Source organism: Pan troglodytes, chromosome 14 (assembly GCF_028858775.2).
Source record: "Pan troglodytes isolate AG18354 chromosome 14, NHGRI_mPanTro3-v2.0_pri, whole genome shotgun sequence".
In the NCBI taxonomy this organism is placed as follows: Eukaryota; Metazoa; Chordata; class Mammalia; order Primates; family Hominidae; genus Pan; species Pan troglodytes.
Window position 1 is genome coordinate 81,409,917 of NC_072412.2, and position 12,116 is coordinate 81,422,032.

A 12,116-nucleotide genomic window follows, 5' to 3' on the forward strand; every position below is an offset into this window, starting at 1 on the left:
GCACATAGACCAATAGAACAGAATAAAGAACCCAGAAATAAAGCCAAGTATTTACAGCCAACTGCTCTTCCACAAAGCAAACAAAAACATAAAGTGGGGAAAGGACACCCTATTCAACAAATGGTGTTGGGATAATTGGCAAGCCACATGTAGAAGAATGAAACTGGATCCTCATCTCTCACCTTATACAAAAGTCAACTAAAGATGGATCAAAGACTTAAATCTAAGACCTGAGACCATAAAGATTCTGGAAGATAACATTGAAAAAGCCCTTCTAGACATTGGCTTAGGCAAAGACTTCATGACCAAGAACCCAAAAGCAAATCCAACAAAGATAAATAGATGGGACTTAATTAAATTAAAAAACTTCTGCACAGCAAAAGAAATAATCAGCAGAGTAAACAGACAACCCACTAAGTGGGAGAAAATCTTTGCAATCTATACATCTGACAAAGGACTGATATCTGTAATCTACAGGGAACTCAAACAAATCAGCAAGAAAAAAACAATCCCATCAAAAGTGGGCTAAGGACATAAATAGACAATTCTCAAAAGAAGATATGCAAATGGCCAAAAAGCATATGGAAAAATGTACAGCATCACTAATAACCAGGGAAATGCAAATCAAAACCACAATGTAATACCACCTCACTCCTGCAAGAGTGACCATAATCAAAAAATTAAAAAAAAATAGTTGTTGGTGTGGATGCAGTGAAAAGGGAACAGTTTTACACTGCTGGTGGGAATGTAAACTAGTACAGCCACTATGGAAAACAGTGTGGAGATTCCTTAAAGATCTGCCATTACTAGGTATCTACCAGAGGAAAATAAGTCATTATATGAAAAAGATACTTACACACACATGTTTATAGCAGCGCAATTTGCACTTGCAAGAATATGGAACCAGCCCAAATGCCCATCAATCAATGAGTGGATAAAGAAAATGTGGTGTATATATGCATATACCATGGAATACTACTCAGCCATAAAAAGGAACAAAATGGCATTTGCAGCAACCTGGACAGAATGGGAGATCATTATTCTAAGTGAAGTAACTCAGGAATGAAAAACCAAATATTATAAGTTCTCACTCATAAGTAGGAGCTAAGCTATGAGGATGCAAAGGCGTAAGAATGATACATTGGACTTTGGGGACTCGGGGGAAAGAGTGGGGAGTGTTGAGGGATAAAAAACTACATATTGCGTGCAGTGGATACTCCTCAAGTGATGAGTGCACCAAAATCTTAGAAATCACTACTAAAGAACTCATTCATGTAACCAAACACCACCTGTTCCCCAGAAATCCACTGAAATAAAAAAATAAAAGATTAAAAAAACCCCAAAATCATCATTGCTCTTTAATTTGTGAACAAAATATAATGCCTTTATTATATCTTTAAAACTTTAGTTACTAATAGAAGTTTGATAATGTGAGGATGTATATTTAGAAAATGTATGTGACAGAAAGATATTAGAAATATTCATGTGTGAATGACTAATAAAATAAATCACAGGTTAAAAAGTTCATTCAGTGTATTGATATGTTGTTCAATGTCATCTTCCTTGTTCATTGTGAAAATCTTTGGAAATAGGAGCTCAAAAGGTGTCCATAAATTTTGTACCTCAGCTGAAAAGCTTTCTGATAAAGGGAAAAATGAGATTTGGCATTTAGAACTAGCTTCTGGACACTATTAGAAATAGAGCATCAAATTCTGTTCTCACTAAAGCTTTTATAACTGAGCCAGACATTATATTGAGCTTTATGTACAGTTTTCTGAATTGAGTTATATTTAAAGTGGGTTCTATTCACTGACAAGGCTTTTGAACAGAGCCAGCTCTCTAGTATCTGTCATTGTGCAACTCCTTTGAAGGGAGCGGACAATTTGAAAGTGAGGGAGGTGAGTGAGAAGAAAAGGAAGGAGGCAACTTGAGAGATGTCTTAGTCTGTTTGGGCTGCTGCTATATCAAGATACCATAAATTAGGTAGTTTATAAACAATAGAAATGGATTTATCACAGTTCTGGAGGCTGGGAAGTTCAAGATCATGGCACTGGCATATTTGGCATATAGTGAGGACCTGCTTCCTTCATAGACAGACTTCTCACTGTAACCTCTTGTTGTGGAAGGGGCAAGGCAGCTTTCAGGAGCCTCTTTTATGAGGGACCTAATCCCATTCATGAGGGTTCTACTCTCATGACCTAATCACCTTCCAGGGGCTCCACCTCCTAGTACTGTTACTTTCAGGGTTAGGATTTCAAAGTATGAGTTTTGGGAGGAATTCCAACATTCAGATCCTAGCAAGGGATGAGCTGAAGGAGAAGGAGAGAAATTGCAGGACAAAACTGTGAATGCTCTGACTTGGGAAGTGTCAGATTACTAGGTGCTTCCTTCTGGTTTTAATCCTACCAAAAGAGCAAGCCTCTGCTGTACTAACCAAGCACATAACCAGGTTTAGGCTCTGGCCTAGGGAAAGTCTTGGGGGAAGAGAGAGAGAATTCTACCTAGGGCTAGAGGGATGGAACAAGGGAATACAGGCTGAAAAAATGGCTCCTTGACTGATTCTAGATCCTAGTACATAGAGGTATCTGGAAGGTTATTATGTTATCTGAATCTTGAATAGAATCAGTTACCTGAAGCCAGTGTTACCTTAGGAATTCCATATGTGTGATTGAAGATTGCTTATTATGCAAAGAAGTTCTATTTGTAGAAGAGTATTTCCATAGATGATACTTGTTTTTGATTTGACATAAGGCTATGCCCCTAATCCTCTAGGCAGACTTAAATTTCACAGAAGTTTAGATTTTATAAGACCCATTGTTTTTCTCCTTAGAAGAACTTTTCTAAAAGGGTTTCCTTTAATTGTATATGAAAATAATTTTTGATGATTCAAAATTTAATGGGTGTTCAGTATTTGCCAAGACTATATGTGTCTTTTCTCCATCTTGTAGTCCTTAGAATTGTGACTACTAACAAAATAAAACAGAGTTTTCCTTTAGTGACTCAATTTTTTAGAGGCTACTTTGTGTGTTATTCAGATTATTGTTTTTTCCTCAGCTTATTTCCGTGTTTGCACATGTACTTGAAGGTTTAGGGTGGAAAAGGAATGCTAATCCATTGTGTGTCTGTCACTTCTAAGTAATAGCTTTGAACCTTCTGATGAGGGAAGTGTTAATTAACTCATTATTGGGAGACATCATTTATCTTTTCTATTTCCTTTACCTGTATCTCTTACTTCCCTTGGCTGACCAAATTGAGAGTAGGTTGTGCTATTATTAATTCCAGAAACTGTATTTTTTTTAAATGTACTTTCTCTTATGAAACCTGTAATATAAAAATGGTATGTGAAATAAACAGGTTAACTGAATGACCTGGCCAAAGTCACCAGTGACTCAAATAGGTGGAGCAGAAATTTATGATACTCTTCCTCCTGCCAGACTTTCCTGACATTTTATGTGTTGCCTCAGCTCATAATGGCCTCTATTTTATGTCATTTAAAGATCAAATTTCAAAATACACATTACTATAAGCCAGTGCTGAGCTAGTGGTCACAAACTGCAAATAATTTCTTGATTTATACTTTCCAGAATTATGTTCCTATTCAGTAATGCAACAGTTACTAGTTCTTCTATGCATTGCAAGAATGCCACCAGTAACAGAAATATAGAAATACCTTGTTAATAGGGAACAACTAGAAGAATTAATTTGCAATTGTTATTTCTTATAAACTTACTCAATTCTTTTCTGACTCCTCAGCTAGTGATTAAGAAAAAAATCATGTGGACATGAAGGGAGAAAGCTTTGCTTTCTACTTGGCTTTCTGTGTACAAATCAGAAATTAGGTATCATGGAATAATTGTTCTAGGAAATTGCGTTGAGAGAATGGTATTATTAACTATATTAACTAACTTGTCTAATGATCTTTGTGTGTAGAAACCATGAAAACAGGAAAACATCTTTGTTCACCAAACTAGATCTTCAGAAGCCACTGTTTTATAATTTTGAATCCTGTTGAACAACATTCTGTAGGTTATTAAATCAAGACTTTTGTCTTTTTTTATTTCCAGCAAACTCAAGTGTGTATATATAAGTCTTTGGAATGTTGAAGGAGTGACATTCCACAGGCTTCAGATTTTTTTTTTTTTTTTTTTTGCTGCCCATTGTGCTAAGGAGACCAGTAAATTAAGAATGTTTAATGATTTCTCCTTTATTTGCTTTCTTTTTGGAGCTCTGTTACAGCCTAAAAAATTAGTTCTTGTGGATGGGTTTTTGAATAGGAAAATCAGTTTCAAGATACTGTTCTCTGACAGTGATTAATGATTAATTAACCAAGCTAACATTAATAGAAAAGCATTTTTATAGTATTAAATTTCTACGCAACCTGGCACAGTGTCAGTGAACAAATCAAGAAAAAAGAATTCATAATAATCTAGATTTAGAAGCAAAATTGTACTCAAGTTTCAGTTGTCAAAGCTGAGTTTCTTTTTTATAGAGTTGGCAGACATAGATATCTTTGCAGTGTCTTTCATATTAACTTAAACTGGTTCTGTTTAATCTAAAATACTAGATTCTGAGGTAACTCAGTTAATTTGGGGGAGTTCTGGTACATTGAATTTAATGTTTGCCCAGTCATTCTGCTGCGGTAATAAAGCAATCAATTATGGACTTGAATGAGTTACCAATAAAAACTAGTTGACTATTGTATGAGTCCAGCTCACCTTTTAAATGTGGCAAAATAATATGATTTTGAAGCTACCTTTAAAAATGATCAGTTTGAGAAAAACAATCAATGAAAACTATTAGTAGAAAATAGTATTCTTTGGGTGAAGTGAGATAAATTATGATGAAGAGATTCTTAAACTGGCAGTTGAAGCAGAACGAAATATTACTTTTCTTTAATGTGAAACTAACTCTTTGAAGGATGGCTTTGGATATAGAAGTGGGTCTGTGTCTACACATAAAGGATATAGACTATGGAGAACAACTCACCGTTGTGTGTGGTGCTCTTCTTTGTCTCTAGACTTGATATCTTGGTTATTTGCTTTTTGATGGGCTGTTGGCTCTCTGTATAACACATTGAGGGGAGGGAATAGTGATATATGTGATTTTTGAGAATGCTAACAAAAAACCTGATATTGGCATCTTGTAATTGCATCTGTTATTTATTTACTTTCAGTTTGATTAATAAGCTTAAACCTGGCGTCATTAAGAAGATCAATAGACTGTCTACACCAATAGCAGGATTGGTAAGTAGTAAATTATCTTCACAACTAAATTTATTTGTCTTTGAAATGTAAAGAGGTGGGCATAGGCAGATTTTTGTATCTGCAATTACCACTGAAATTAGGTTATGGTTTTTTTGCTGAAGCAAAGTGTGTTTGGTGATGTCCTCCTTTTATCTGCAGTTCCTTTCTCTGTTTCCCTTTTGCCTGGAGGCTTTTATTTATTTATTTATTTATTTATTTAATAAGAAAAACTAGATGTATATTTAAATGGCACAAATGATATAGATGACATACTTGTGTTTTAGTGGTTACTAATTTCTAAACTAAATTGCTAATTTTAAAAATGAAAAATGCATGTATATAGTAGAAAATTTCAACATCAAAATATACACAAAGTACGAATACCTTCTACCTCAGATCCATGTTTCCTATTTTCTCCTGTATCATTTCAGAAAAATTTAATTTACAAATAAACATATAATATGTACTTATGTATATATAATTTTAGATAAATGGTAGCATATGTATTGCCTATACTTTGCTTTTTTCTCTTTTTTTATTATTATTATACTTTAAGTTTTAGGGTACATGTGCACAACGTGCAGGTTAGTTACATATGTATACATGTGCCATGCTGGTGTGCTGCACCCATTAACCCGTCATTTAGCATTAGGTATATCTCCTAATGCTATCCCTCCCCCATCCCCCAACCCCACAACAGTCCCCAGAGTGTGATGTTCCCCTTCCTGTGTCCATGTGTTTTCATTGTTCAATTCCCACCTATGAGTGAGAACATGCGGTGTTTGGTTTTTTGTCCTTGCGATAGTTTACTGAGAATGATGATTTCCAGTTTCATCCATGTCCCTACAAAGGACATGAACGCATCATTTTTTATGGCTGCATAGTATTCTGTGGTGTATATGTGCCACATTTTCTTAATCCAGTCTATCATTGTTGGACATTTGGCTTGGTTCCAAGTCTTTGCTATTTTGAATAGTGCTGCAATAAACATACATGTGCATGTGTCTTTACAGCAGCATGATTTATAATCCTTTGGGTATATACCCAGTGATGGGATTGCTGGGTCAAATGGTATTTCTAGTTCTAGATCCCTGAGGAATCGCCACACTGACTTCCACAATGGATGAACTAGTTTACAGTCCCACCAACAGTGTAAAAGTGTTCCTATTTCTCCACATCCTCTCCAGCACCTGTTTTTTCCTGACTTTTTAATGATTGCCATTCTAACTGGTGTGAGGTGGTATCTCACTGTGGTTTTGATTTGCATTTCTGTGATGGCCAGTGATGATGAGCATTTTTTCATGTGTTTTTTGGCTGCATAAATGTCTTCTTTTGAGAAGTGTCTGTCCATGTCCTTCGCCCACTTTTTGATGGGGTTGTTTGTTTTTTTCTTATAAATTTGTTTGAGTTCATTGTAGATTCTGGATATTAGCCCTTTGTCAGATGAGTAGGTTGTGAAAATTTTCTCCCATTTTGTAGGTTGCCTGTTCACTCTAATGGTAGTTTCTTTTGCTGTGCAGAAGCTCTTTAGTTTAATTAGATCCCATTTGTCAATTTTGGCTTTTGTTGCCATTGCTTTTGGTGTTTTAGACATGAAGTCCTTGCCCATGCCTATGTCCTGAATGGTAATGCCTAGGTTTTCTTCTAGGGTTTTTATGGTTTTAGGTCTAACGTTTAAGTCTTTAATCCATCTGGAATTAATTTTTGTATAAGGTGTAAGGAAGGGATCCAGTTTCAGCTTTCTACATATGGCTAGCCAGTTTTCCCAGCACCATTTATTAAATAGGGAATCCTTTCCCCATTGCTTGTTTTTGTCAGGTTTGTCAAAGCTCAGATAGTTGTAGATATGCAGCATTATTTCTGAGGGCTCTGTTCTGTTCCATTGGTCTATATCTCTGTTTTGGTAGCAGTACCATGCTGTTTTGGTTACTATAGCCTTGTAGTATAGTTTGAGGTCAGGTAGCGTGATGCCTCCAGCTTTGTTCTTTTGGCTTAGGATTGACTTGGTGATGCGGGCCCTTTTTTGGTTCCATATGAACTTTAAAGTAGTTTTTTCCAATTCTGTGAAGAAAGTCATTGGTAGCTTGATGGGGATGGCATTGAATCTATAAATTACCTTGGGCAGTATGGCCATTTTCACGATATTGATTCTTCCTATCCATGAGCATGGAATGTTCTTCCATTTGTTTGTATCCTCTTTTATTTCATTGAGCAGTGGTTTGTAGTTCTCCTTGAAGAGGTCCTTCACATCCCTTGTAAGTTGGATTCCTAGGTATTTTATTCTCTTTGAAGCAATTGTGAATGGGAGTTCACTCATGATTTGGCTCTCTGTTTGTCTGTTATTGGTGTATAAGAATGCTTGTGATTTTTGCACATTGATTTTGTATCCTGAGACTTTGCTGAAGTTGCTTATCAGCTTCAGGAGATTTTGGGCTGAGATGATGGGGTTTTCTAAATATACAATCATGTCATCTGCAAACAGGGACAATTTGACTTCCTCTTTTCCTAATTGAATACCATTTATTTCCTTCTCCTGCCTAATTGCCCTGGCCAGAACTTCCAACACTATGTTGAATAGGAGTGGTGAGAGAGGGCATCCCTGTCTTGTGCCAGTTTTCAAAGGGAATGCTTCCAGTTTTTGCCCATTCATTAAGATATTGGCTGTGGGTTTGTCATAGATAGCTCTTATAGCTCTTATTATTTTCAGATACGTCCCATCAATACCTAATTTATTGAGAGTTTTTAGCATGAAGGGTTGTTGAATTTTGTCAAAGGCTTTTTCTGCATCTATTGAGATAATCATGTGGTTTTTGTCTTTGGTTCTGTTTATATGCTGGATTACATTGATTGATTTGCATATATTGAACCAGCCTTGCATCCCAGGGATGAAGCCCACTTGATCATGGTGGATAAGCTTTTTGATGTGCTGCTGAATTCGTTTTGCCAGTATTTTATTGAGGATTTTTGCATCAATGTTCATCAAGGATATTGGTCTAAAATTCTCTTTTTTTGTTGTGTCTCTGCCTGGCTTTGGTATCAGGATGGTGCTGGCCTCATAAAATGAGTTAGGGAGGATTCCCTCTTTTTCTATTGATTGGAATAGTTTCAGAAGGAATGGTACCAGTTCCTCCTTGTACCTCTGGTAGTATTTGGCTGTGAATCCATCTGGTCCTGGACTGTTTTTGGTTGGTAAGCTATGAATTATTTCCACAATTTCAGATCCTGTCATTGGTCTGTTCAGAGATTCAACTTCTTCCTGGTTTAGTCTTGGGAGAGTGTATGTGTCGAGGAATTTATCCATTTCTTCTAGATTTTCTAGTTTATTTGCATAGAGGGTTTTGTAGTATTCTCTGATGGTAGTTTGTATTTCTGTGGGATCAGTGGTGATATCCCCTTTATCATTTTTTGTTGCGTCTATTTGATTCTTCTCTCTTTTTGTCTTTATTAGTCTTGCTAGCGGTCTATCAATTTTGTTGATCCTTTCAGAAAACCAGCTCCTGGATTCATTAATTTTTTGAAAGGTTTTTTGTGTCTCTATTTCCTTCAGTTCTGCTCTAATTTTAGTTATTCCTTGCCTTCTGCTAGCTTTTGAATGTGTTTGCTCTTGCTTTTCTAGTTCTTTTCATTGTGATGTTAGGGTGTCAATTTTGGATCTTTCCTGCTTTCTCTTGTGGGCATTTAGTGCTATAAATTTCCCTCTACACACTGCTTTGAATGTGTCCCAGAGATTCTGTTATGTTGTGTCTTTGTTCTCGTTGGTTTCAAAGAACATCTTTATTTCTGCCTTCATTTCGTTATGTACCCAGTAGTCATTCAGGAGCAGGTTGTTCAGTTTCCATGTAGTTGAGCGGTTTTGAGTGAGTTTCTTAATCCTCAGTTCTAGTTTGATTGCCCTGTGGTCTGAGAGACAGTTTGTTATAATTTCTGTTCTTTTACATTTGCTGAGGAGAGCTTTACTTCCAACTATGTGGTCAATTTTGGAATAGGTGTGGTGTGGTGCTGAAAAAAATGTATATTCTGTTGATTTGGGGTGGAGAGTTCTGTAGATGTCTATTAGGTCCTTTTGGTGCAGAGCCGAGTTCAATTCCTGGGTATCCTTGTTGACTTTCTGTCTCGTTGATCTGTCTAATGTTGACAGTGGGGTGTTAAAGTCTCCCATTACTATTGTGTGGGAGTCTAAGTCTCTTTGTTGGTCACTCAGGACTTGCTTTATGAATCTGGGTGCTCCTGTATTGGGTGCATATATATTTAGGATAGTTAGCTCTTCTTTTTGAATTGATCCCTTTACCATTATGTAATGGCCTTCTTTGTCTCTTTTGATCTTTGTTGGTTTAAAGTCTGTTTCATCAGAGACTGAGATTGCAATCCCTGCCTTTTTTTATTTTCCATTTGCTTGGTAGATCTTCCTCCATCCTTTTATTTTGAGCCTATGTGAGATGGGTTTCCTGAATACAGCACACTGATGGGTCTTGACTCTTTATCCAATTTGCCAGTCTGTGTCTTTTAATTGGAGCATTTAGTCCATTTACATTTAAAGTTAATCTTGTTATGTGTGAATTTGAACCTGTCATTATGATGTTAGCTGGTTATTTTGCTCGTTAGTTGATGTAGTTTCTTCCTAGTCTCGATGGTCTTTACATTTTGGCATGATTTTGCAGCGGCTGGTATCGCTTGTTCCTTTCCATGTTTAGCGCTTCCTTCAGGAGCTCTTTTAGGGCAGGACTGGTGGTGAGAAAATCTCTCAGCATTTGCTTGTCTGTAAAGTATTTTATTTCTCCTTCACTTATGAAGCTTAGTTTGGCTGGGTATGAAATTCTGGGTTGAAAATTCTTTTCTTTAAGAGTGTTGAATATTGGCCCCCACTCTCTTCTGGCTTGTAGAGTTTCTGCTGACAGATCCGCTGTTGGTCTGATGGGCTTCCCTTGTGGGTAACCCGTCCTTTCTCTCTGGCTGCCCTTAACATTTTTTCCTTCATTTCAACTTTGGTGAATCTGACAATTATGTGTCTTGGAGTTGCTCTTCTCAAGGAGTATCTTTGTGGCGTTCTCTGTATTTCCTGAATCTGAATGTTGGCCTGCCTTGCTAGATTGGGGAAGTTCTCCTGGATAATATCCTGCAGAGTGTTTTCCAACTTGGTTCCATTCTCCCCGTCACTTTCAGGTACACCAATGAGATGTAGATTTGGTCTTTTCACATAGTCCCATATTTTTTGGACGCTTTGTTTGTTTGTTTTTATTCTTTTTTCTCTAAACTTCCCTTCTTGCTTCATTTCATTCATTTCATCTTCCATCACTGATACCCTTTCTTCCAGTTGATCGCATCAGCTCCTGAGGCTTCTGCGTTCGTCACGTAGTTCTCGAGCCTTGGCTTTTAGCTCCATCAGCTCCTTTAAGCTCTTCTCTGTATTGGTTATTCTAGTTATACATTCGTCTAAATTTTTTTCAAAGTTTTCAGCTTCTTTGCCTTGGTTTGAATTTCCTCCTGTAGCTCGGAGTAGTTTGATTGTCTGAAGCCTTCTTCTCTCAACTCGTCAAAGTCATTCTCTGTCCAGCTTTGTTCCATTGCTGGTGAGGAACTGCGTTTCTTTGGAGGAGGAGAGGCACTCTGCTTTTTAGAGTTTCCAGTTTTTCTGCTGTTTTTTCCCCATCTTTGTGGTTTTGTCGGCTTTTGGTCTTTGATGATGGTGATGTACAGATGGGTTTTTGGTGTGGATGTCCTTTCTGTTTGTTAGTTTTCCTTCTAACAGACAGGACCCTCAGCTGCAGGTCTGTTGGAGTTTGCTAGAGGTCCACTCCAGACCCTGTTTGCCTGGGTATCAGCAGCGGTGTCTGCAGAACAGCGGATTTTCGTGAACCGCGAATGCTGCTGTCTGATCGTTCCTCTGGAAGTTTTGTCTCAGAGGAGTTCCCGGCCATGTGAGGTGTCAGTCTGCCCCTACTGGGGGGTGCCTCCCAGTTAGGCTACTCAGGGGTCAGGGGTCAGGGGTGAGGGACCCACTTGAGGAGGCAGTCTGCCCGTTCTCAGATCTCCAGCTGCGTGCTGGGAGAACCACTGCTCTCTTCAAAGCTGTCAGACAGGGACATTTAAGTTTGCAGAGGTTACTGCTGTCTTTTTGTTTGTCTGTGTTCTGCCCCCAGAGGTGGAGCCTACAGAGGCAGGCAGGCCTTCTTGAGCTGTGGTGGGTTCCACCCAGTTTGAGCTTCCCAACTGCTTTGTTTACCTAAGCAAGCCTGGGCAATGGCAGGCGCCCCTCCCTCAGCCTCGCTGCTGCCTTGCAGTTTGATGTCAGACTGCTGTGCTAGCAATCAGCGAGACTCCGTGGGCGTAGGACCCTCCGAGCCAGGTGTGGGATATAATCTCCTGGTGTGGTGTTTTTTAAGCCCGTCAGAAAAGCGCAGTATTGAAGTGGGAGTGACCCGATTTTCCAGGTACCATCTGTCACCCCTTTCTTTGACTAGGAAAGGGAACTCCCTGACCCCTTGCGCTTCCCGAGTGAGGCAATGCCTCACCCTGCTTTGGCTCATGCATGGTGCACTGCACCCACTGTCCTGCGCCCACTGTCTGGCACTCCCTAGTGAGATGAACACGGTACCGCAGATGGAAATGCAGACATCACCCGTCTTCTGCGTCGCTCATGCTGGGAGCTGTAGACTGGAGCTGTTCCTATTCGGCCATCTTGGCTCCTCCCTTATTTTAATTTTTAATTGCTTGTTTGTTTTGATGTTTGTGCCCTCAAACTTCATATATTTCCTTTCTTGGCTTATTTCTTCCACAAATTGCATTTGTTCAGGGTCACCTTCTGAAGCTCAGCCCTGTGTGCGCTGTTTGCTGGCTACCACAATGGTGGCCCAGATTGCGAAATGTGCACCAGTT

The 12,116-nt window shown here is 38.4% G+C and overlaps 1 protein-coding gene across 39 annotated transcripts in view; it reads left to right on the top strand.

Moving 5' to 3' along the window:
• The window catches only part of LMO7 (LIM domain 7), a 310,361-nt gene that overhangs the window by 173,676 nt on the left and 124,569 nt on the right, over positions 1-12,116 (top strand). For all 39 annotated transcript variants that reach the window (XR_010150516.1, XR_010150517.1, XM_016925377.3 and 36 more), the window contains one exon: positions 5,174-5,243. Coding sequence is in view for 35 of the 39 variants with exons in the window: in XM_016925377.3 (XP_016780866.2) it covers positions 5,174-5,243 (70 nt within the window). In the remaining 4 variants the exon portion in view is untranslated. The remainder of the gene's footprint in view (positions 1-5,173; positions 5,244-12,116) is intronic.